The sequence below is a fragment of the Triturus cristatus genome, chromosome 9, assembly GCF_964204655.1.
Source record: "Triturus cristatus chromosome 9, aTriCri1.1, whole genome shotgun sequence".
Classification (NCBI taxonomy): Eukaryota; Metazoa; Chordata; class Amphibia; order Caudata; family Salamandridae; genus Triturus; species Triturus cristatus.
Window position 1 is genome coordinate 698,624,179 of NC_140592.1, and position 27,281 is coordinate 698,651,459.

At 46.0% G+C, this 27,281-nt stretch overlaps 1 protein-coding gene across 1 annotated transcript in view; it reads left to right on the forward strand.

The window, feature by feature from the left end:
- The window catches only part of MAP3K11 (mitogen-activated protein kinase kinase kinase 11), a 188,153-nt gene that overhangs the window by 113,591 nt on the left and 47,281 nt on the right, over nucleotides 1-27,281 (forward strand). The window contains exons 2-4 of the mRNA XM_085625821.1: nucleotides 8,944-9,124; nucleotides 13,888-14,036; nucleotides 18,730-18,905. Of these exons, the coding sequence (XP_085481947.1) occupies nucleotides 8,944-9,124; nucleotides 13,888-14,036; nucleotides 18,730-18,905 (506 nt within the window). The remainder of the gene's footprint in view (nucleotides 1-8,943; nucleotides 9,125-13,887; nucleotides 14,037-18,729; nucleotides 18,906-27,281) is intronic.

Here is a 27,281-nt window from a genome sequence, read left to right on the forward strand (position 1 = left end):
TTGCTACCCGTGCCCGACCCACCGCGCTCAAATCCACCACCTCCCCCTCGTCTCCGTCCTCCCCGTCGCTCCACTCCCACCTACCCGACCCCCCCACCCCCTGTCCGCTCGCCCCCGCCCCCCCATCGTCACCCGCCCAACCCCCGGACTTCCGCCCCTCCTTCTCCACACCGCTCCCCGCACCGCCCCACCCTGAACCCCCCATCCCCTCGTCCCCCGGTCTTTCCCCCGCACCCTCTGTCCCGGTCGCCCCCCCAACCCTTCCGTCCGATTCAAACAACACCGGGGAGTCCCCCCCTGCTGCACTCCCCTCCTCCCCGCCGTCCGTCTGACCCCCCCACCGACGTTGGCGGGAAACCCCGTGCCCGCCGGCTCCCGTTCCAAACTCCCCACGCCGTGCCCCCCCCACCCTCCCCCATGTGCCTCCCCCGTCCGCTCTGACTCCGCTCCCCTCCGGGGTCCGTGCCCCTGCTAAGCGAGTGGCCCCGTCTGCAGCGCGCTCCACCGTAGAATCTTGCCGCGTGCCTCTCCCCGCCGCCCCCCCCTCTGCGTCCTGCCCCGTCTGCCCTCAGCCCTCCGCACTCTCCCCCAGCCTGTCACAAGCCGGGGCAGCGCTCCCCTGCCCCGCGCTGCCCCGTGAAACCGCCGCCGTAAGCATGCCTTGTGCGGCCGCGCCCCCCTCGTACCCGCCCCTCCCCGCCCGATCCAGCCCACCCGGTGCGTCTAGGGCTGCTCCCGTGGAAGCCGAGCGGCCCTGCCAAGACTTTCCTTGCGTTCCCGCCCCCCCGCCCTGCTGCCGCTCCCCTGCCTCTGGGGCGGCCGTCCCACGATGTAGCTCGTTGTGGGGTGGCACCCGGAGCTCACCCCCCGCCCAGACGAGGCCCCGCCGTCGCTAACTCCCGCTGTCTCCGCACCCCCCGGGGCTGCGCTCCTCCCAGACGCGCCGCCCCTCCCACTCACCGTGCCGCCTCTCGCTCTCCCGGGGGGCGAACATGCCGCGACGGTGGCCGCCAACCCCCGCGGAGGCGCGCCTCACCGAAACGCACCGCTAACGGTGCCTCAGATACGAGGAGATCCATCCTCCCCGCCTCGCTTAACCGGCGCCACGCCTCCAGCACCCGATAATCCCCTCCTACCATAGTACTCCGTCAAGCCTGTACGATCGCCCACCAATTTACCCCAAATTTTTTTTTTTTACCGAAAATCTTTAGCTACTGTCCGCGCTCCCAGCCACCAGGTCCACCAAACCTAAAATGGTGGCTGGGGAGGCGCGTAGCTGGCCTATATGGCCCTTGGGCTACTTTGCCGAAATTGGGCTATATTTGGGCTATCCCCAAATGTAGCCCAAAACTTCCAAAATGGCCGCTACGGCCCCTCCCCCCCCCCCCCCTCCCCCTCCCAATCTGCCCGGGGGGCAGACCTCGCTGTGCTCGGCTGCCCCCCAAGCTCCCATTGTGTGATCTTGAGCGCTTACTTACATTTTAGTCCGTCACGCCTCCAAGAGTGCATATAGGAAATTTATGTACTGTATTTTACTTACGAGTGTTCCAGATTTTAGCAGCGTATTTTCTTGCTTGAATACAGTTTTACACGGTGGGTTTAGGTACATTTATTCTGTTTAGCGAAATCTCAATCGCTGTCATGCATGACCACCGGAGATCAAGTTCTGCGAGCCATTTATAAGGAAGGGGCTGCAGTGTGTAGCATGCACGTGTGTTTATTAGTATGAATACTGACTGCCTCCTAGGTTTGGTGGGCCTTGTTTGGCAATAATGAAAGTGATATCGGTTTTGCATTCAATATTTTCACAATCTGGTTCTTTAAACCTAGCAAGTTCTGCTTATGTGTGAAATGGGTAACTAATCTATCACTTACATTAGTTGAGAATTAGTTATGTTTGATGGGACGTGAAAGGTGCCTACAGCCTGAAATATCAAAATACAGGAAAAACAACTGTTAAGGGTAATAAATTAATCTTGACTCCTACTGCACCATCATGTTTGAAAGATAGAGGCATATAGCCCACTGTGTGAGAATGTCTTACTGTGTGACAATTTCAATGTATCGCGAGTTATGTTGGTGGTGGAGTGATAAATAAATGTAACGGCAATTGCGCAATTGCATTTTTGTTCTTAATATACATTGTTTACTCTTTGTATGCCAACCCATCTTGGGTGATTAATTATGCCTTGCATAACGCTGTAGGGTTACAGCTAGGACATTGTTTGCTCCTGCTGTTTCATATTTCATCAGTTTTTATGTGTCATTCTTTCTATTTGTAAAGATCAGTCGCGTCACCTTACTGATACTGTACACGACGTACTGTAGTATTTGATGTGTGGTATAATGTGTGAGGTTATAAATATGACTTGGCCGGGTATTAAGGTGAACTTACAACCTTAATTGTTAGATTTCCTGTCTTTAGAAGTTTTGTGTTGTAGGCACAATTCACCTCCTGTCCAATTTAACTCTAGATCACCTATAGTATCTTCGGACGAATTGTATGTATTTGTTTTGTTTGTGGTTCATACTCAGTCGCGTAGCATCCATGACCCAGGCATGCAAGAAGAGCAGAGTCCCTCTGGATGAATGATCCTTAAAGTCCCCGGTGTATGAGCGCCAATGGCTCCGCGGAATTATAAAATGCAGTGGTGCCAGTCCGTGTCCTTAGAGAGGAGTTGGCTTGGGCAGTAATGAGTGTCAGTGGCTACAGGCGTTAATGATCACCGAAGGTCCCGTGCTGTACTGAATAACAGTGGTGCCAAGCAGTATTCATACTCCATGTCAGCAACACACTGAGCTTCAGTGGTCTCAGCTTAGTGAACTTTAAACGCTGAAAGCAGCAAGGAGCATAATCTGATCCTTGGACTAATGAATATCAGTTGTACCAGCCATTAATGAGACAGAATGGGTTCAGCGCTATTGAGGTCAATGGTCCCAGCATGAGTGCGCCCCCATGGCCCCAAGCAGTAATCTGGAATCAATAGACTTGGGCAATAGGGTCCCTATTGAGCCAGGCATTTATGAGCATCAAGGGCACAATGAAATATCCTCTACACCTTGTGCAGGGTCTGGAAGGGCTTTTGGCATCCTTGTATGATAGAGGCATGCATGGCTAAACCACGCATGCCTCTAGCTCGAATGCGTCTTAACCACGCATTCCGTTACCACGCATGCCTTTACCACGTAATTTTGTGGTAAAGGCATGAATGGTAAAGGGGTATGCGAGGCTAAGGTTGCGACCCCCTCTCCCCCCCCACCCAAGCTACAAACTCCCCCCACCCCCCTTCCCCGCCCTAAAATCCAAATACCCGACCCCCTCCCAACCCCCATGCTGTTCATAACCCTTAACAAACACTACCTCTACACCCTCCCACCCCCTTGCGCTGTCCCTAAAACAACCTCAACCTCTTCCACTTCCCTTCGGCCTGAATCCCAAAACCCTGTTTTAAAAAGCTACCCGACCCGCCCCCTCTCGAAGCCCTAAAAACGACCCTGACTACCCATTCTCCACCGCCTGTCCTGAGGCCTAAAACCCTGTCCCGTAACAAACGCTATCCCGACCCCCCCCCACCCACGCTGTCCCTAAAACTACCTCAACCCCTTTCACTGTCCTTAGGCCTAATACCCTAACCCCTAATAAAAAAAAACGACGAGACCCGACCCCCCCGAGCCTGAAAATTACCCCGACCCCCCCAGACCTGAAAACTACTTCCGACCTCCACAGCCCTAAAAACTACCTCTGACCCCCCCCCCCCCCCCCAGTTCTGAAAACTAGCTGACCCCCCTCCCTGAGCCCAGGAAATTACCCCTGACCCCCCCAGGCCAGAAACATACCTGACACCCCCAGCCCAGAAAACTAACCCGATCCCCCAGCCCAGAAAACTACCCCCGCACCCAGCCCGAAACACCTACCCCCCCCCCCCGGCCCCCCCTCCCCCCCCCCCAAGCTCAGAAAACTTACCTCACTGCGGCTCTATTCCTGGCGAGGTCTTCTTGCTTCCATCCCTGCTGCCTACAGCTAGACCACTCACTGCCTTAACCACACATTTGCGTGGTTAAGGCAAATGCATGGTTACGGCAAGTGTGGTTGAGCTTGCGTAGTCGGAACACGTTTGGTAAAAGACCGCAGTGTTCAGATTGTTTCCCTTTTGGCATCCATAGCCTTACCTGCTAATAGTCAATTGCGGAGGTTGCTACTTTCTTTCTGTTTCCATGCCCAATGAGGGGTGGGGTGTTGGCATGTTTAATTTTTGTGACCTAGTAGGAGGATTTATTGTTGCAACTTCTCTGCCTTTGCCACCACAGTACTTGCCTACATAAGTACACCTAATAATAAGCTTTTTTGATGGTGCCCTTTTCTACAGCAACATATTTATGACAACTCTGTAATGGTACCAAATTTTGTTTAATCCTTTTGATAGTGACAAATGTGAGAGACTGGCCTGGGGTCTTAGATCTTTTATCTACCCCTTTTTGCTTCAGTTTATTTTTTAATGTATTTTTCCACTTGCTAATAATAATAAGTACAGCTATTCAGTATTTAGCCACTGCGCTGTGTCGGTCAAGTTCACTTTATGTTCAGGCTTTCTGTAATATAAAAACACTTGGGGCACGCTGCCTTCGCAAAGAAAGTTAACATGCCTGCACTAGCTATAGCGCCCAATGCAGACATAGTCCGTACCCACGTCTGGTCCAATTTCCTGCATCATGCACATACTATTTAATTGGTATTCTATTTTATTTACTGGTTTGTTTGGGTACCTTATTATCACCATTACAAAATTACTTCTATTGCTCATGCCTATTATATCAGATAGCAGGATGGCAGTTTGTGTAAAATCTGCTATGCTGTATTTTGTTTTGCATGTTTTTCAAGTTCACCACTGTTGGGCCTGTGGGGCCAACCACTAACCTTTTGCCTCTACCCTCTGGTTTCTGAACCCGTTTTTATTGGCTATTAATGAGGGGTGGAGCTGTCACCTACCACACATACACTTCAAAGGCACTGGCCCAACACTCTCTCAAAGGACTTAACAGTAGCCTATTGGGCCCCCAGACAGAGTAGGACCAGGGCAGTGAGGCAGGAAATTCCAGACAGCTCTGTAGGGGGCAACCCCAGAAGCTTCTTCCACTTCAAAGTGGGCACCAGTTATACATTTTGCATCTTCAGAAGATTTTTAGATCACTTCTGTACCTGTGGAGGACTCAGAGGAAGGACTGCTCTGCTGCAAGACGGACTGCTCAGCTGCTCTGCCTGCAAAAAGGACTGCTACCTGAGGAAGAAGGTCTGGACCTGCACCTTGAGCCAGAGCCATCAGAGTGACACCAAGGACTCCAACACCCTTGAACCCTGCACCTGGACTCTGCCTACTGTGCGTCCTAATTAGCAAGCGGTGCGTCCCCCAGTCCTGGACCCTTGGAAGTTGAGATAAAGGTGCTCTGCCAGCTCAGCTGTGGTACCCATCAAAGCAGCGCGATGCAACTCAACATCTCGCATTGTCGCCCTTGCAACTCCCCCTCGGAACCGATGCGGCTTGACTCAATTTATTTTTACACATTTATGATTTGGCCAAAGACATTTGGATACGCACACAACCTTACATTTCTTCTCACATTTTATGGCTTGTAAATATTATATTTTCTATGTCATACAAAGAAATTTTATTATAATGTTTAGGAGTGTTTGAGTATCCATCAATGGCAAAATCATACAGATCCGCAAGTGTTTCTAAATGAGATTAAATTGTTGTGCTTGATGTTTTAGGTTAAATTATATTTTTTACAGGTGTGATAATTTGCCATGTTGAGCATTCACGAGGTTTAACATTGGATTTCCAGTTTTTATAGCACTATTTTTTGGCCATCATAATTCCCCATTACATCCGCATTCCCAGGCTTTTTCCAAAGTGTGGCCAATTACTTATATCGCAAAAAAATATTCCTGGCTGTCAGGTCTGCTTCTTAATGCAAGTTTGCGGCTGCATTGAGAACCGAGGTCCGAATGATGGAAAAGGCGTACTGTAATTGTTTTGCCAAGGATGCACGCCTTTAAACATGTCCAGTGGGTGCAATTGGGGACAGTGCGCACTATTACAATGAATGTGCTGCAAACTTGTGCTGCTTCCAGGGCAGCACATTCAGTGAAATACCCAGCGGCTGCTTCAAAGCTGCTCTGAGGTTCACAGTGCAAGTGGCAAGCCCGCCTGTGCTTTCAAGAAGGGAGAGTTTGAGTGAATGATTGCACCTGCCCGCAGGAGGATGTCTGGGGGTGTTCATGGGACCCTCTTCTCCCCCCCCCCCCCTCCCCTAGAGAGCTGTCTGCAGGAGGCAAACCAACACTGCACCACCTTCTTGTGGCGTAGGGTGAGTGGGCCTCCAAAGGGCCAGTTTGTGTTGGTGCCCATGTCTATAATATGGCATGGGTGCAGTGGCAAAGAGTTTTCCTCTTTAGCATGGGACCACACCCCAATGCAAATGAAGGAACACCCTCTCATGATAGTGCTGGCTCTACATGTCCACTAGCGCTATCAATATTACACAAGGGGACGCACAATCTTCTGCAGACCGTTTGGTAATACAATCTTGTCTTGGGAGCGCACAAAGTGGGCTACCTCACCCTTTGCAACCCCAGGGCACAATGTGCAATGCGGGCCCAGTCATTTTATATGCATTTTAGGGTGTACGGTCCCTGTGTGTGCATGGCACAACCAGTAACAGGTGAGTGTGATGCAGGCAGGGACAGTGCCCCATTATACATACTATGGGGCCAGGATTGATGTCCTGTATGCCGCTTTCAGCATGTGGCAGTGCTGCAGTCCATGCGTCCTGTGCCCCAAAAGAAATGATTGGGAAAGGACAGCTCGGCCCCAGCCCCTGAGCGAGGCATCAACAAGTGCCAGCTCGAGACCTTAACAACTCTTCTGTTTTGAATATTTTCAACCCACGTCCAGAAACAAAAAATTGTATCAAACGTGTGTCTGCTTTATGGGAGGTAAGTTTTTTTTTCTGATCAAGGCAACCTTTCCAGAGAGCTTTCAGTCTGCAAAAGCACTTTGATCATATTGGCAGACCATTTCTGCTGGCTGGAATATCACTGCCTGGCATTCGGAGTGGGGTAGATATCTAGGCACAGAATAAGCACAAGCAGGAATTCATTAGCAATTAGAACCTCTCAAATCCAATCCCTGCAGTTTGAGATTAAAGCTTAATTTTGGAGATTGCAAGTGAGGGTAGCGGAGAGGCCCTTATTTGGATTGCTCAAATCGAGCAGACTGGACAGGATGGTAGCTTGGATTTGATGGGGTTTAAAGGTGGTAAACCAGGAATGTACGGGGTGAGGGTCTTGCCCAGATTTTGGTAGCTGTGGCGTACTGATCCAAGGTTGTTGATTTGGTGATCAAGATTTGCTAGGTGATTGGGATGATGCAAGTGTTGCCAAGCAGGAGCTATGTCAGCTGAGGGTGCTAACCAAGAGTATATCTTTTTATTCCATCACTGCGGGAGAGTCTGCCCCTGTTCATCTAACCCTGAATGGTTTTGAGGCAGGTTCAGATTACGGACAAGTCGCTGACTTTCATTGGGTTGGATGTGCAATTCAGAAGCCTTTAATGATCCTTGTAACTGGATGCGTGTTGGAGTGTAGACAAGAGGTAGCAGCGCAGAGACACACAAAACCCTGTATTTTAAAATTTAGCTAGTGGAGAGGCATGATGGTCACAAATGTGACTTTGGTTGTGAAGTACATGCTCGTCTAGATGAGGTCAGTTCCCAGCTTCCTGTGTGATTCAGTCAGGCAATTTATGAAACCAGTATTGCTGCTGTCCTTTGAAAGACAGGATCCACATACAACTACAAACTTACCGAATTGCCAATTATCTCCTCCTTAGGCTTTAGACATATTGGAGTAGGTAGTTCAAACAGTCAAGGCTTACTCTTGGACTGTGGTGTTGGGTAGAACAAGTAGTTTAGACAGCACATGTATCACACACAGTAAATGGTATGTAGTTATTTATGCAGCAGTTGCAGTGGAATCGAAGCCCTAAGGTGTCTTTTACTAAACCTGGGGGGAAAAGGGATTCATTGTTGTTGTTTGCTTTAGAACCCATATCGGTCTTGCTACACTACTGATCCAAGCAGGGGTATTCTTTGAAGAAACAATATGTCATTCATTATGATTCATTCAATAAGCTAATAACTTTAAAAAGTGTTGCAATATTTATATATTTTACATAATCACAGTTTATGTATACAATGACCTCTGTGCATCTAAAAAATGATGGGGTGGGCGGCATGGGGAATAAAGGCTTACAATCATATTTGTATTGAACCTGAATTAGTCAAGCGCAGCATTTGTTTAGAGAGCATGTTCTGTGCTATAAATGAATGTTCATGTAAGACCAACTAAGGGTATGCCCAAATTACCCCAGTATGACTGGGCATAGAACAAACTGCGCAAAACTGAGAACCCGTACTAGGAAAAGGTCATGTGTGATAATGGGAGAACCATCTTGCTCCTGATGCCGGTGTTCACAGCTGTGACAGACCACCAACTCGGGTTGACCTGTGCTAGTCACAAGACTGACACATAACTCTAGGATTGACTGTTCGAGAGGGCTGCTAGAGTCTTTCACTTGCTTTACTCTGGACAATGGAGTCTTGGCTAAGATCTTGGTCCCACCCAATGCCAATATGCACTGTAGTTACAAAGCTTTCTGACTCCACCTCTCGTTCAGCAATACGACTCTGCTCTGGCTACCTGTACCTAATTATCACATTGTTTAACAACTTATGTAAGCCAAATCAGGCCTAGACTGGACCCTGCAAGGCCTAGCATCATTTAGGGTGCAATGTCTCAATTGTATCTCAATGTGAAGGCCCTATTTGGTATGATCTAGGCGCTTCCATCCCCTTGACTCTGTCCCTTTTTTTTTGATCTGCCAGTACTGCTCTTCCAGAAGATCGAGAATGAGGATATGGAGAACAAGACCCTAAAAATCACGGACTTCGGCCTGGCTCGAGAGTGGCACAAAACTACGAAGATGAGTACGGCTGGTACTTATGCCTGGATGGCGCCTGAGGTCATCAAGTCCTCTACCTTCTCCAAGGGCAGTGATGTTTGGAGGTAAGAGCCAGGGGGTGGTGGAAAGAGGTCAAAGGGGGTGCAGGTAGAAAAGAGCACAAGGGTTGGAGCCATTGGTGAGCCCCTTGAGTAGGAATCTAGATAGACATGGTAGAGGAGCCAGAGTGAAGGTTCAGTGGCAATACAAGTCTTCTGAGTTTGGGAACTGAGCAGTAAAATGAGGCTATTGAGGATTTGAGGGTTGAGTGTTTAAGGTAGGAGTTTGAGTGATTTCGGAGTAGGGTAACAGGGTGTTAAAAAGATACCAACAAGGCTGTTTATTGAGCCATATGAACTATCGAAAAATAGTATCAAGTTCTTTGAAGTATGAACTGGGACTTTTTTGAGGTTAGATTTGAAAAAATAAATGGAAGTAATGGGAGGATAGGCATTTTAATTGTTGCTACTCTTCCAATCAATAACAGCGGCAGAAGAGTCCACCTTTCGAGTAGTGCTTTAATCTTGCTAAGTGTTGCGCGTAATTCAAATGAAAAAGTTGAGAAAAATTGCTAGTAACGTGAATTCCTAGATAACGGATGTGGCGCTGGGGAACTTACTGTAAGCTAGATGGAAGATTCATCCATAATGCATTAAACAGTAAAAGTTCAGGTTTTGCTTGGTTTATTTGGTATCCTTCTATGCCTGTAAAATCTGAATTTCATTTAAAACTCGTTGTATATTCACACTATCGGTTCTCCGATAGAAAATGATGTCATCGGCAAATAAATTGATTTTTGGCATCCCTACTATAGGAGGCAAAATGGATTCGTTATTCCAAAACCTAGTCACCAGGGGTTCCATGCAAAAAGGTGAAAAAAATCCGGGACAGAGGACAGCCCTGCCAGGTGCCTCAATTAATCTTCACTATCCCCGCTTCCCTGGTGTTTACTTTATCTTTGCTTCTGCCTCCCCATAAAGCTTCTTAAGCATGGTTAAAAATTGAATAGGAAATCCAAATTTCTCTAAAATAGGAAATCCAAATTTCTCTAAAATATAGAACAACGCTGGCCAATTTACTAAATCAAATGCCTTTTCAGCATCCATTATTAAAAGTACAGCGTTTTTAAAACATTTTGAAGTGGCAAATGCAAGTCGAGTAGAGGCCCTCCCAATGTGTTTGCAATCTAGGAAGCTTGGAAGGATCCTGATTTTTTTCCCCTGAGGATGTCTGCATTCTTTGAGTATAGCTTTGGGGCATTTTTTTTTTTAAATCTGTTTATTGGCATTTCAAATAGTGTATTGAAGTCCCCTGCCATGCTTGACAGTATAGTAACAACAGATCAGAAAATAACATTGCGATTGCCCATACACCAAATATCAGGATGCCCACCCAACCCTCCGTAGCAATGTGTATTGTTGTGTTATCAAGAATCCAGGATCATACCCAACATCATTATTAATCAGTGTGTGAATCATTAACAGTCAATCGTACCAGATATTTTCGCAGAGGTTCCCAAATGTCTCTGGGCCTGGATGTTACCGGAAGTTCTTCTGCATAGAGTGCTAGGTTCTCCGTACAATAGACTATGTCTTTCAACCAAAGCTCGGGTTTTGGAGCTAATTTACTCTCCCAATGTAAAGCCACTCGGCGTTTTGCCAGTAGCAGTGCAATGCGCACAAGCTTACCTGTTGCCCCTTTTAAATGCGGTACATGGCATAATAAGCAAATTGGTGGTGTACAGTGCAGCATAGTCTGTCATTTCGTGAATGTGTTTCAATACAGTGTCCCAAAATGATCTCACTCTATCACATCCCTACGCAAGATGCAGAAAATCTGCATTGAGATGACCACATTGTTTACAAGCGCTGGTCTCTCGCAAGCCACACTTATGTAATTTAACTGGTGTCATAAGTCTGATGAATGAATTTGAAATTAATAATGCGCAGGTTCCCATTAGGTGTAAGAGTTCCAGTCAGTTTGCAAATGTGTTCCCAGTCCAAGTCCGACAGTGGTGAGGCCAGGCTACTATTCCAACGAGCCAAACTTCTGCTGTAGTCGAGGACTCTGTCACTTCGTATTTCTTTAGAAAGTTTTGTGACTAGCTTGCGCTGCGATTACGTGACCAATAGCATCTGCAGGGCATGTGATATGGGGTGGTTCAGTCGGGTATGTGATGTAGTGGACCTTGACCGGCTGTCTCAGTCTGTGTATAGTAAAGTTGAACAACAGCGAAGGGTTGGAAATGTGGGCTAAGTCGTCTGCCGTCAGAAAATGTCCATCTGGAAATATAGCTCTTATAGCTACCAGGCCCACCTCCCTCAGCGCCCTGAGTGAGCACTCCTCCTGTGTTATTGAAAGTGCCGCATGATGTGCAATAGGCATTGCTGGTGCGTATAATAGGAGTTTATCAGTAATGTTGCCGATAGTTTGCCATGCAGCAATAGTTGTGTCAATGGAGTTTATTTCCGTTTTCGGCGTGCCTCTACGTGTGTGTGAGCACACCAGATATTGGGACAGGGTGGGCATCTCCATCCTCCACTGCAACATGTGGAGTGAAAGCGTGCCGCCGGAACCAGTAATATGCATATTGTGCTTTTGCACATAGGTAATATAGAAAAATATCCGGAGCATTAAAACCCCCCTGGGCGTAGTCCAGCGTCCGCGTGGTCCAGCTAACTCTGTCCTGTTTACCTCCCCCCCAGACCAACTGGAGTAATGAGGATTGTATCCCCTTGAACTTTTTTTGTGTCAGCTTGATCGATATATTGCTAAATAAATATAAAAACCGCAGTAATATAACCATTTTAATAACAGCCATGCGGTCAGCTATAGAGAGTGGCAGATTATTCCACCTGTCTATTTGTTGGTCTAGAGAGGCACAGGCTCTGCCATAGTTTTCTCTTAGTACTTCTTCTGGGTCTCGGTGTACCCATACGCCCAGGTATTTCACCGGTTCCGTAGTCCACACCAAGGGGTATTCCACGCTCGGTGGTGATGTATTAGCTGTAAGGGGTATCATCATCGATTTATTCCAGTTAATTTGCAAACTGGATAAACGCCCGAATCGGATGTATTCCCTCAACACTTTCGCTAAGTGTTGTGTGGGATCCCTTATGAACAGGACCATGTCATCGGCGTAAAGTGATATGCCCACCGGTCTATGTAGGAAATTAAGTGCCGTTTCTCTGTGGCGCTGCCGAATTATGCAAGCTAGCGGTTCCAATGCTAAAGCGAACAGCAAAGACGACAGCGGACACCCTTGCCGCGTGCCTCTGTGTATCTTGAATGGTGTAGACGTTAGGCCCCCGACACGCACCAATGCGCAGGTGTCTGTGTATAATAGCCGAACCCATCCCGAGAACAACAACGGAAACCCCATGCGTCTGAGTATGTGAAACATGTAGTCCCATTCTATGGAATCAAACGCCTTCACTGCATCTAGCATCACAGCAGTAGCAGGCAGAGCAGGATCTAAAACAGGCGTCTATGGGGAGGCCTGTTTCTCCATGTAGGCTGCATGCAGCCTACATCGAGAAAAGTAGAGTGCGCATGACTGGTTTGGTCGCCCCAGAGGGCTGACCGAACAGTCAGGGCCTGCAACATTGGTCAAGCCACTCCTCCCCTGCCCTCGAGCAGACCCGCCCACCCCCAGCCAAACCCTTCTGCTTTCTCGCAGTGCGAGAAGCAGAAACATAAAATGGTATTTATAATACCATTTTATGTTTCTGCTTCTCGTACTGCGAGAAAGCAGTGGGGCGACGCTCCTCCGCCCACATGGAGGAGCTGCCCTAGGTTGCCTTTAACAAAGATAAAACGTGACTTTTTGTGCCACTAACACGGAGGTATTTGAGGTTCAAGATACCACTTTCTTTATTTCTGTATCAAGATAATGAAAAATGGAGTAGGGATTGAATCTTGGCTTGAATTGATTTGCTTTTCTGCAGTTGTTGCTATTGAAAGATTCTGATGCTAGGTGTAAAAGAGCGTCCAACTCTTCTCAAAAGGTTTATCCTGAATGTAAAACAGTTGAAATGATTTGACTAATTTTGTATTCCCATTGAACTGTTGGGTATTTTGTATATCAATGGCTTGATTTTGCACTATTAGCACTGATGCACTTTGGGTTCTAGATTCATATTGATAATTCTTGTAAAGCAATACTAATATCAGAAGTGATGTTTGCACTTACTATTTTCCGGGCGATGTATTGAAAGCAATAAGTTTAGAGGCGCTTAATTTTTTTTAATAGAGGAATTCAGGGGTTGAGTTATTTCGTAATATTTGCTGCACTAGGACACTTAATTCCTTCCCAATGTCTATTATTGTTTCTTCTGTATTTCTCTCCTGCAATGTCTTATGTGGTACATCCAGCTCAATATTTAAAAAAAAAAAAGATACCAAAGATAGCGGATAAAAAGCTTTCACTTTTCCCCCACTATTAAATCTAAGCTCTAGCTGCAAAGTAGGTGGATGAAAACATGTGCGGTAGGAGGCAGAGCTAAGGGTTAGAACTAGAAAGACACACAGAGAGGTAGGTATAGAGACATGTTAGTGAGATGGTGTACGAGTGAGTAACTGCAGATTAAGAAAGGTCTAAGTGTATGACCGACCTCCATTCAAGGTTAATCTTCCTCTTCCCCCACCTAGAGATGCTACTAGATTTCATATCTGTGGGCAAGGAATCCACTTCTGACCCTTCTTCCCAGTGTCACTCCCAAAAGGATGTTTTCATTTATATTGTGTGTAACAGAAAAATAGGCACCGACCTCAAATCCTTACACAAGGCAGTATACAAGGAGATAACAAACCATCTTTTTTTTCTCAGTTATGGTGTGCTGCTCTGGGAGCTGCTGACCGGAGAGGTGCCGTACCGTGGCATTGATGGCCTGGCAGTGGCCTATGGTGTAGCAGTGAATAAGCTAACGCTCCCAATTCCCTCCACCTGCCCAGAGCCCTTCACACAGCTCATGTCAGGTGAGTATGGCAGGGCATACTCTGTGCTGTTCATTGGTTCCCATTTTACTGCACAGCGTGTGATTTGCTACGTGCTTTTTGCTCTTTTTGATCTGTGTTGTGCCCTTGCATAACTCAATTTTCCTAATTTTACTGTGCTAAAATCTTTTTTTCTGATTAAAAGCCAATCTGGGGAGAAAGAATTTGGAAAGCTGTTGGAAACCCAGATTTTACTGCCCAGGGTGAAGCAATATGAAGCCCCTTGATCTCTGAAGCACATCTAAAACAAGATTGAGGGTATTGTAGGATCAAGCCTTTAAGGTTCTAGTATAGCAAGATAAAGAAACTCAACATCTTGAACCTCAAATACCATGTTACAACCATCTTGAACCTCAGACAACACGTTACCGAACCAACTCGCACTAAACCTTGTCTTCTCCTTCAAGACCATCAGCTGCAGCCCCAGATTCCACTGTGCTGAAATGAGCCTGTTGCTAGTCCGATCCTCGTCCACTATACACTAGCCACCCACCACAGCGTATCTAAACCCACCAAACCCTGCTGCTCTTTTAATATCCTCTGCATTAACTTCTTCCACTAAGCGGTCTCAATGCTGGCAGCCTTAAAAGAGCCCAAAGGTGATGTCAGTTTCCTAATTGACGCACACAAAATGCACCCTAAATGGCTTGCTTCCTAATTGACTCACACAAAATGCACCCTAAAGGACATGATTTAAATCCTGCCTCCGCCTCCACCCGCATGAGGTATGAACAATAAAACCAAAATCCAGTGCACCCTGATTTACCAAATACCTTACCAACAGCAAATCCACCATTGACATATAGTAAAAGAAGTAGTGAAAAACCTCACTGCAAGAAATCATCAGAAAACTGAAATCCCTATGATCTGTACAAAAAAACCACATCATTATGGCCAAAGGACGCTATTATCCCTAAATCATCAGCAAAGACTCGCCCTGATGCTGAGCCTACTTGAAGAGCTCAGATACACCTTCAAACCAAGCTGAAACTCCCAATATATCTCTTCACCGGTATCTGCCCCACCATCAACCAATTCTTCATGGAGAAAATTGACAAAATGATGCCACACATTTACAACATTAAGCACTGCCACTGTTTCCAAATATCTCCAAACAACATGCAGACTAGGACTTTTCTTTCAAATAAAAGTTCTGAAAATTGGAGTTGTGGGTCTTTCAAGACTCTTCCCTCAGCGCTGCACTATTTAACATGCACACTTACCGTCTAGCTAGCTGTTCCTTTGGTCAGTCTTTTAAAACTTATGCTGATGATGCACATATTTTGTTCAATCCCTGACTCTTCTGGTAAGGCCTGCACCAAACTTCCAAAACGGACTCTTGCCTGTCAATTGAATGAACAACTTCTTCCTGAAAATCAATATGGACATATCAAATTCTTCTTCTATGGAAGTCAACCACACCCTGATCCTCTGGCTGGTGGCCAGCAGCCTTGAGTCACTGGGCTTCTGGCTGGATCACAACCTTACCTTATCCCCTCAAGTCAGTAAGCTCTGCTCCCAGATGTTTTCAACATCTTCTTTTGCTTTGACAATCTGTCCATTCCTACCTTTAACAGACAAACACTTAGTTGTCAGTACTCTGATTTCTATCAAGGCTTTACCTGGGACTCCCTTATAACTTAATGTTCTTTCTTCAACAAATTCAAAACGTAGAGATTTCCTTCATATTCAGTTTACCTTGGGCTGCTCACATTTCCGCTTCCAGGTTTTCTCTTCACTGGTTATCAATTCCAAAATGCATTCTCATCAACATGCTATGCGTGGCACATTATGCAATTTATGGGACTGGTCTTTTTTTTTTACCTTTGCTCCAAGTTGACTCTATGAACCCCTGAAACCTCTTAGATCCTCATATACTCTTCAATTCTCAGTTCCTCGGATTTGCCATCAAAACATAGATGGTTGTGACTTTTCCTATCTAACATCCAAACACTGGAATTCGTAATCTACATCTATTCTGTTAATTTCTGATTAAGTAACCTTCCAAAAAGCCCCCAAGACCTGACTTTTTTCACATAACCTTTAATAACAAGGGCTTCTCTGCTTCTGCAGGCGAGTTAGGCTTCCGCCCAGTGCTAGGGCACCCATCAGGGTAACTCTCGCACTCTATAAACCCTGTTAGATTAGATTAGGCCAGAGGCCCTGTTTAAATGGATACCCTCTGTAAAATACTCCGTGTCCTCCATGATACCACTTATAAATAAGATGTTTCCATGATCATGAAATCCTTCCTCGGAGCTTTCACAGGCCCCATGAATGTAGTCAGTGCCTCACTCATACCCATCTATCGACTAGTAGCCAACTCTCCATCAAGCTTCTGATAACGCTGCAGTAAATGGATAGTGTTGTGGATGACACTGTTAAATAAAGACATGATTCCCTGCCTCCCTGTCTACCTCATATTGCCAGCAGTCTTTGACATTGTGAACCTTCAAATTCTGATAAACATGCATTGAAGTTGAAGACTATATGGTGCATCAGTTCTTCCTTGCCACTGGCATCAACTCTCCCAGATGAAGACTTCCATATAACAGTGACATGTTGTGCAGTACTCTAAGCGGCAATCTTCTCTTTCGTGATCTTCAGCCTGTATACATCTTCAAAGTGTGCATGTCAAGTTTCTACTTTACTCTGAACTCTATAGAGACCACTTTCATCCTCCTAGCCTACACCTTCACATTAATCTAAATCCAGCGGCCTCTCTCTGATAGGAACTCTAATAGATTCATACTTCAACTTGTCACAAAACTAAAATGAGTGGATTATTCACAACTGCTTATTTATGTTACCAGTGCTTATCTGTAGGAAATCTGAGCTAGCCTGGTATCCGCTATCACTTCCCTACAGACCTTCCACAAGTGGACTTGGCAGTCATTTTACAAGCCTTGTCATCTCCCTTCTGAGTGACACAACTCTTTGCTCACCAGAATCCTAGATGCTCCTCTGACACCTTTCGAGAGTTTCCTACCCATAGCTGCCCTTCTAAGTGTGACCACATCACCCTTCCATTGACTGTCACTGCAGGTCCACATAATTTTTAATATGTTCTGTGACATCCACAATACCGTAACAGCAAATGCACCTCATTATCTCCAAAAATGATTTACATTTTCTGGAAGCCAAGGTAACCCACAAAGCCATGACCTTGACAGAGTGGACACCAAGCAATACTAAAAAGTTTAGATCTTAATACTTCTTAAACTGTGCACCCAGAATCTGGAATGACCTCTTCAGAAGAAAGCTGAAAGAATCCTTTAAGAAGCATTTATTTTACTATAGTTAAGGAACCTCCAGGCTCCACTTGTCCCAAAGCTGAATGTCCCCCCCCCCTGCCACTCACTCACTCCCCCCTCCCCGTCACTGCACATAACTTATAAGATCCCATACCCTGGCATACGCAACACTCCATTGCTTTCCTGCTTTGTTTGTGCTACCTACATCCCACTGCATACCTAGGCCCAAATCAAGAAGAGCTATATCTTAAGAGGACCCAGGACCTTGTAAACTCAATTCTTAGCAGTCCTCTAATGTACAACGGAGCACTTCATGCAGAAGAGTTTGATCGGGTCCTGTATAGGAGTGCTGTGCTCACAACCTGAGGTGCTACTTTAGATATAAAGACAAGTGTATGGCTGTTTTGACAACTGAGGCTGTATCTAAAGAAAATAAAGACAACAGTGGAGAATATGATGATTATTGAAAAGGTCACCCAGTTTTGTGGGCACTGCTAGAGCGAATGCAGAAGTCGGCATAGCTGTAGAGAGGAAAAGCTGATCAAAATGGACAGGTGAGCTCAAATGTGGGCAACGGAGAGAGTAAACCAACAGCTAAAGTGGGAGGATAGATTGTGAGATTCAGATATGTTGGGATTGTTAAAGAAAAGTTACCATTCACAACTGCTTTAGATGGAGAGATGGGCTCTAATGAGGAAAGACTGGGACACTTGGGCATTTATTTATGGAAGAATTACGAAGACACGACCGGGTACAACCAATGTCAATGGGGAGGTTGTCTGTCACAGGGATCAACTGGGAGACACTGATATGTGTGTGGGGACAGTCACACTGAACATATATGCTGTAGAGTAGGGAACCTGCTTATAGAATAAAGTGGGATACGAGAAGACGTGTGAACCGTAATGGAGAATGCACAGGCGGCAACAACTACCATGTATGTAATCTGAAGGGATAGACTAGGAACCTGGAATATGAAGCAACAGATGCAGGGAATGTACATATCGCTGCAGACACAGATGGAGAATTTGCAGTTAAACCAGTAGATTCTACAATGTGTGACAGATAAGGCAGAAGTCATCACAGCTGTCAGCATGGAAATCTGAAGGACACATACTGGGAGATTACGGAGACAGGATAAAGGACATGAAAACCGCCTTAGCTATAGCGATGGAAAGTGGGGGTGGTAGGAGGCCGGTAGAGGAGAGGTGATCGGAAATAGGTAGCCGTGGGCGCATCCATCATGCAAGTTATTCCGAAGTCGCACAGTATTGATCAGTGTATTGAGTTGCCGTGCTGGTTGAAAGCCATGGCTCACTCAACTTGTATGTAGAGTGTGTTATGTACATGAGGCAGTTTGTGGTGTATGTCCTTTATAACAATTCTACACCTTTTGCTTCTCTTTCCAATATTCCTTCCAGAGTGCTGGGCTCAGGACCCCCACAAGCGGCCGAGCTTCGTCTCCATCCTGGAGCAGCTGACGGCTCTGGAAGTGCAGGTGCTGGAGGAGATGCCTCAAGACTCCTTCCACTCCATGCAGGACGACTGGAAGCTGGAAATCCAGAGCATGTTTGATGAACTCCGAACCAAGGAAAAGGTAGCTAATTTTTCCCCATTTTCCAAGTCGCAGAGGAAGGGTGCTGGGTGTATGGAGATCTGTAAGCTGCTACACACTGGGTAGGATGCAATAGTGGATTTAGGGAAAGTGAGCCATGATACACAAGACAGTTGAGGGATTGCACTGTGGAAATGGGAAAGGAAAACATGCACATAGGTGGTCGTAGCAGAGATGGAGATTAAGGGAACCAGGAATGAGCCTGCTCGGATGGTAACCTGTGCCACAGCGTATGGGAAGCTGCTGGAGAGACCATGAGACATATGCAGTAGGCACATATGAGAAGGAGGCACAGATAATGGTAAGACAGCTGCATAAAGGGACGGACGCAGAACATCATGTAGTGAATATGAATGAATCAAGAATCAGTCCGAGTGGTAGGTTTAGATGTTTATTTCAAGTATGAAGATGGAAGCATAAGTCGAGACCCCACCAGGAGCAGCCTCTTTTTTGCTCAGCCCAAATCCCAACTGACTCCAAGAGTCCAGCATACCAACATTCCAATACGTCACATGAACGTCAACATTCCACAGACTAGCTAAGCAGAAAGGCAAGACACTACACATCTTACCCTTTATAATGGCATCAAAAAGTAGAAGGCATAAACATAGCAGCAACAAAATAACAATGTGAACAATGAGAAACACTTATAGGAAGAGCAACAAACGAGAACAGCAAGAACAAGAAGGGAAGAGAACAATAATTACATAAGGTGAAAAGTTACAATATGTGAAAAAGGTGTGAAGCACAACACAAAAACATAGAAAAGGTAAAGGAAGCAAAGCAATGATGAAGGAAGGAAGACAAGACAACAAGACATCTTCTCTTTCAAGGACAAAAGAGAATAATAAAGTAACAAGAAAGGAAACAAAGAAAATTTACAAAAGATAAAAATAGAAACAGAAATACGGACACCGAACAAAACGTAGGGAATACGAACACCAAACAAAACGTTCAAGGTTACAGCAAAGCACTCAAGTTGGCCAGACTAGTAGGAAAGTGTGAACCGAGGAACGGTAAGCAATGGAAAGAAACACACACAAAAAGAAAATACAGAAAAATACTCCCAACAGGAGAAAACAGCAGGAATCTCCTAGAAACAGCAAGAAGAAAGGTGAGAAAAAACACCCAACGGGAGTACGAACAAATGTGAGGAAAAACCTCAGTTGCCAGGAAAAAGAAAAATGGCGAATGAAACCTTTGCAAAGGTGGAACAGAATCTGGCAGAACTATAGTAAAAGAATCATATCAAGGGGTTCCGTGCACAGAACCGTGAAAACTCATGAGTGTTCAATAATGAATGAAGAATGCAATTACAGGTGACGAACGTCTACGCACAAGAAAATGCATAGTGTGAGAAGTTGGCCTGGTATATGCTGTCCACTAGTTACAGTGGGCACCCTGTACTAGTCCAAACAACCCTTTATTGGTTATAGGTTAAATACAACCTTTATTGAAAGCTATCCTAGTGGTAGCTATGGAGAGCAGCCTTCAGGCTAAGTCTTGAAGGAATGTAAAGCAGCTTTTTTTACCAGTCTATAATCTCTTGAGTGGCTAAATGAAAGACAACCACACCAGGCATATATATAAAATATATATGTATTTATTTATAAACACACCCTCCTAGTCTCTTTATGAGACTAGAGGTCAAAACACATAAGTTACACTTCAAATATCACAGTAATAAGCACAAATACACATCAGGCCCTAGGGGCGAGCCAAACCACATACTAAAATAGTGGTATAAGAACCACTACTTAACTAGACACAAGACCTAGAGCCTGTAGAATCGCTGGGACCCCAAGGAACCACCCAAGGTAGTGACACAGGGGACCCACGGGGGCCATGTGCAGTGTGAGAACACAGCCGCGAGCTCCCGTTAGCTTCTATGGGGAAAGTCGCGGTTAGATTTTTAAAGATTAGGAACACTTAGAAATGAGTCAGGACCAAACCCTTTGGGACTTAGGAAGTTCTAGGGTCAGCACCCACGGGAGCACCGGAGTACTCGAGTTACCTCACCCAGGGAAGCCGGATGCATAGGTGTCAAATGGTGTCGGGTCGCTTCGTCGATTTCAATGGGAGCTGGCAAGGAAGTGCTGCTGCCGGGAAGATGCGAAGTGTCCGAAGAGATCCAAGCCTGGATTGAAGTTGGAAGAACCTGAAAGCAGAGGGGACAGAGTCTGGGTCACTTGCCTGTGACCAGGAAGGCGATAGGCAGATGCCCACCGATGTCGGGTGATTTCAGGTGAAGGAGGTGAAGCTTTACTCTTCAGCCACGAGGACCAGGAGGCGTCGAGGACGACCAAGAGCTGGATCCGAGCTGTCCCACGAAGGATGTCGAGTGTTGCAGCGTCGGTGCCCGGATTGGACACAACAAGCCTTGGCAAGAGACACCCACACAGAAAGGAGAAAGATGCTTCGGTGCAGATCAGCAAAGACTCGCCACTTGGTTGGGAGTCAGGGCTCATCTGGAGCAACCAGGGAAGCAACCAGGGAAGCCCAAGGAAATTCAAAGTTACCCCCTCAGGGACTCACGAGTCGACGGACCAGGGATCGCGAAGGGACCTCGAGAGGAAACACAAAATGGCCCACGGGTCACTCGGGGTGACTAGGCCGCCAATCTTCGGTGGATCTTCTGCTCGAGGTGGGGGCTACAAGAAACCCCAAGCAAGACTTCAAGAGACGTCGAGAAGTCAATGCACTTGCAAAAGTGCACGGTGACCAGGAGTTCCGGTTCCACGCTACTCACAAGGGCAGCGGGTCTCAGCTTTGCTGGGGACTCGGGTCGGCCTCTGAGATGTTTGGAAATCCTCTTCCTGGGCTGCAAATACTTTGGAGTCCGGCGGCAGCTTCAGAGATGCAGACCGGCAAAATGCTTTGTTGGTGCCTGCCAAGCAGGGGAGTCACTCCTTGACCCCAAGGGAGATTTCTTCAGTCCTCTAGTCTTTAGTAGAGCGTCGAAGTTCCAGGATTCAGCTTCAGAGTTTCGTCCAGGGATATCTAAAGTTCTGGTTACAGAGGTTCTTTACTTATACCTAAGGAAGGGGTTGGACTAGCTCTAGGGACCCACCTATGGGAGGGTTTGAAAAGAGGGGTCGCTACTCCCATTTCCTTTGTCCAGTTTTGCACCAGAGCAGGGGCTGGAAGCCCCTGAACCGGTTTGAGCTGGACTATGCACAGGGACACCAAATGTGCCCGCAGTGCAGGACTTCAAAGCACTCAGAGAGTGCTCCCACCGAGCCCCAATACACATAAGCCTATCTGGGAGTTGGTTAAACCTCCCTGTGACAGGAAACCTACTGTCCAGGCCTCCCCTGCCAAAGTTTCGGTCAGCAGCAGGAGGTCAGACCCATGTCTGTGGCTGCAGCATCCATTTTGTGATGCCAGGGCTCTGTTAGATTTCTACCCGGTATACCAGTACTGCCATGTCTCTCCCTCTAGAAGGGTGGGATCATATCCTCACATCAAGAACTGATGTGGGGGTATGATTCCAAGGTGTTTGACACCAAACACAACATGTTTCCGTGCAGTCAGTCCAAAGTTAGCATTAACCGTTTAAGATATAATGTACTTAAGAGTATATGGTCAGGCTGCACCACTGACAACCCCGGAGAAGAGATTCCGAAGGCTGCAGAGGGGCTCAGCTCATGCCTGGGCACCCTCTCACATACAACCAGGTACTCTGCCTTCAGGATTGATAAGGCCCGCCATAGGGGTGACTGATAGGTTACTATGTGCAGTGATAGGTGAGGTATAGTGAACCTATACCTCAGTAAGGGGTGCATGCACCACCTTACCCAGGCTGCAGTAGCAGACCTGTGGTGTCATTTTGCATGGCTTTCCAGGGGTGGCACAGTACATGCTTCAGCCCCTGGTAGGCCTCTGGGGTACCTATGCCCTGGGTACATAGTATACCATATACTAGGGACTCACAAGGGTACCCCAGAATCCAATCTGGAGTGTACCTAAAGTACATGCAGTCAATTTAGAGAGGAAGCAGCTAGGCTGGAGCCCTGAATAGCAGGGTCCCTGCCAGACTAAAGTCGAAAAACAGTGAAACACCAGCAAAAAGTGGGGATAGCAGATCCTACTCTCCTACACATAGAACATGTGAACTGAAGACAGAATAATTATTATTATTATTATTTTTATTTATATGGCGCACAAATCATCCCCGAGGGGATCTCTAGGCGCCTGGGTGGCGGGCTTCTACAGCGAAATGTGTCAGTTAAATAGCCAGGTTTTTAAATGCTTCTTAAAAATAGTTAACGAGGGGCAGGAGGCAATGCATTCCAATGTTTCGGCGCCAGATTGGAAAAGGCACGGCCCCCCCATCTTTGCTTTTTTGATTTTAGGCACTATGAGAAGCTTTTGGCTGCTAGACCTTAAAAGTCGCAATGGAATGTACCATTCTAGCTTTTTTAAGAGGTATTTAGGTCCCTGTCCATGGAGTGCCTTGAAAACTAGGCACAGAAGTTTGAAGAGTGCCCTTTTTCTGATAGGCAGCCAATGGAGCTCTTTTAGAAGTGGCATGGATGCCGTCCGCGGGGGTTTGTTTAAGGCTAAGCGAGCGGCCGTGTTTTGCACGACTTTTAGCCTGGAAAGTAGGTTCTCCCTTGCCCCCACCAAGAGAGCATTCCCATAATCCAGTCTGCTTGACGAATATGCAGATAGCGAACAATTCAAGGTATCACCAAAAATTGCATAGAAATGGAAAGCTACAAAGCTGAAATCTGCGGATAAAACAACATTAACAAGTAAACATAAAGTATTAAACTTGTGGAACTAAGATTGAAACATAATAGTAGAACCAATAGGTAACCATTTGAAAATGATCGCTGCCTACATAGCATCTTGGATCAAGAGTAATCAAAAGTACAAGAAAAAAGCGCAAACAAAGCACATTCTAGAACTATGTAGAACATAAGAAAACAATTGTACAAGAACGTGGCACTGTGGAAGGAAATCGTGCATGAACATAAATAAGAGTTAAGGCACAGTGCTAACGTGAGTGGAGATTACTTTAACCAAGTATCACAAAGCAAATGTCCCAAAAACAATAAAATAAATAAAGTAGTCACCGTTGTCCATCAGTGTAAATATGTGGAAAGAGAACATAAAAGGCTGTGCGAATCAGCGCAGAGGACTTGCAGCGGGAACACATCGGAATAATGTAAATGCAAAGAAGAAGTTGTGCGAATCAACGCAGAAGGACTCGCGGCAGGGATTCAAGAAAACTACATAAACTGCAAGTTGTTGACAATAGAGGTGTAAATAAAGTACTCATGAACTCCGTGCCCTTTTTAATGAAGGCAGTGTGAAGTAGAAGACTCACAGTCTGATGCAGGAGGAGTTTACTGAAATGGAAACAGTACCTGCAGCGGTCCACTGGACCAATCCGATGTCTGGGTAGAGAGAAAAAGCGCTGAAGCTGATGGAGGAACGATGGAGAACACGCGGGTGACTTGCTAAAGAAAACATTATTTTCTTCGTGGTTGGCACAATGCGTAGCAGAGTAGGAAATCTCGGAACACACGGAGTTTAATGTGCTCTGGTGGTGCCAAACCGAAGAGGGAGGCATGTAGTATAGCGCTGGTGCAGGGTGGTTCACGGTGCATACGTGCACCAAAACGTCAGAAGCAGAAACAGGTGTCACAAAGAGGATCGCGGAAAGCTGGAAATGGAGGCGTCACAGAAGATCCAGTGGAGATGCCCACGTCACTGTGCTGGTAAGTGCGTGCTGGTAGTGGCACGCGCTACTGTTTATTTTTAAATAAGTAAGGAGCGGTTCAACTGCCATGGCGCAGAGTTGAGCTTAGGCAACTAAAACAGCAAAAGTATGCCAACTCACCAGATATCACTCAGTCTCTGCCCTCTCAAATGTGCTCCTAAGTCGCTCGACATGTTCCTCTGGGAAAGCCCCAATCCACGGACTCAGAATCAAACATGCAGCGGACATGAAAGTTTTTTGCGTTGTACACAACTTGCTTGAGGAGGGTTTATGATTGAAAAAAACTCTCAGAACACAGTGGTGAAAGTTGTCAGGCATCAAATTAAAAAATAAACCTGACAGGCTGCAGATCGAAACAGTAAATGTGTGTAGAGACATGAAGAAAGGCACTGCAGTTTAAGTAGGCAGGTACAGTAACGACTTGTAGGCACAATTGGGTTAGGTTGGGGAGAAGTCCTGCAACACAGCAGGGCAGTAAACGGTCCTCCAAGGTAGTAGAGTAGGGAGGTAACAGAACAGGCAGAAAGGAAGGGGAATCCTCCACTGATATTAGGAGAAGCACGCCGGCAAATTACAGCAGGGACTGGCCCTTAAGGAATCAAGGCGACCGGTGGAGTGGTCACTGGTGGGACGCACTGGGTGCCAGTATGCTTATGAATTAGTAGTTAGATAAAGAGGAAGTTCATTACCTTGTAGTTACATTAATGTTGAAGGTCCATTGAAGTAGCAGGCAGAAGTTCACCCAAATCGTCGCCAAAATTGTAGTGAATATGAATGAATCAAGAATCAGTCCGAGTGGTAGGGTTAGATGTTTATTCCAAGTATGAAGATGGAAGCATAAGTCGAGACCCCACCAGGAGCAGCCTCTTTCTTGCTCGGCCCAAATACCAACTGACTCCAAGAGTCCAGCATACCAACATTCCAATACATCACATGAACGTCAACATTCCACAGAATGACTAGACTGGCTAAGCAGAGAGGCAGGACACTACACATCACACACTGGTAGTAGAATGAAGAGGTTAGAAACAGTTGTTAATAAACAAATTCGGTGAAGTGGGATGAGGTGAAGCCAAGCGTGACGCATGCAAAGATTTATAGATAAAGGGGGACAAATTCCATTCCACATTGCTAGGGCGCTGTAAGGATAGCTGGGAGTGACAACACATGGAAAGGATGTTCAATAGGTGGTTCAAAAAGTGATATTAAGAGAAGGGAAAACAACAAACCGGAAGGAGTGCTAAAGAGATGTGGAGAAGAGATGGTCACCAGATGTTGGTGACTTTTAGAAGGAAAAATGTATGGTCTTGGAAAACATGAAAAATAAGGACATTTGGAAATTAGGGCATCGAATTGTGGAAGTCTTGGTCACTGTTTACCATTATTTGGAGATATGCTGGCAAGTTAAAAGCCATCTAAAAGTAGGCTAGGTGGGTGTGACAGCTTAAAGATCACAAAAGAGAAGTGAGAGTTAGGGGTTAGCATATTTGACGATTTCAACGTGGGTAAGCTTTGTGAACAGGCTGGAGGAGAGAGACACAGGTGTTTTCGTCACATCCCTGGTAAGGACTCGGCTGGAATAGTGTGACTGGTTCTGGAGGCCACATACCCGAGGGGAGTATGTATGGCTATCCACAGGTCCTGTGATGACAGATGAAAAATCTGAACTTGTCTACAGTAGAAGGCAGGGAGAAGAGGAAGATGCGGAATGGCTATTCAGATTCATAAAGGGAATATCCTGTACAAGACGCTACCTTTTGGTACCACAGGACTCAAGGAAAAAGAGGCCGTAGTGTGTATCACCTTAATGGATGCCCTTGGGTGAATTCTGTCTTGCTTTATGCATGCCAATGTCATGGCCTTTGGAAACCTGCTTAAGGCACGGCCTATTTAAAAATCAAACCTTAGTGCTGTTATGCAACTTTCTGTAGGACAGTATGTTCACAAACTATCAAAACTCTCATATAGTAAAATTTCGGCCGTAAGATTACATTTCCGCGCACAAATGTGAGATTGGCATAATTAAATCTGCTGTGGCTCACATCTTGGTTCAAAAAATGTGAAAATGCCTAATATATCTTTTTTATCTGATTTCTAAGATCTTTGATAGTCAAAGCTGCGTAGGTAATGGCATCTGAAATGACACAAACATAGTGTAACACAATGGTATGAGAACAGGAGACATCTTTGTCACGTGACGCATCATCCATATACAAGTCGGGCAACAACTTTTTTGTGTCAACACTTTTATTGCTAGAAGCACAGTCCCTCACTTCCTGTCTTGGTAAGATAGTCATCATGTGACTTCCTGTTACGGCAAGAGAGCTCCAGTCCCTCATGTCCTGTTTGAATGAGCGGTCTAGCATTTGACTTCCTTCATAGACGGTTCAGAAATTGAGAAACTTGAATGCCGAGACACACTACCACCTCGCGTGAAAATCCCATCTCACTCATAAAGCAGAGTTGTTAAAACCCATTCTTTTATGTGTGTCTTTAGCGAAATATGTTTTAAAAGTAGGTCTCCCAGTTTTATAGTATTTAATTTTTTAGACATTGACGCCTGTGTTTATCCATATTTAATATTTGCTAATTTTATCTGTTATCCATATTACTTTGTCTTCATTGTA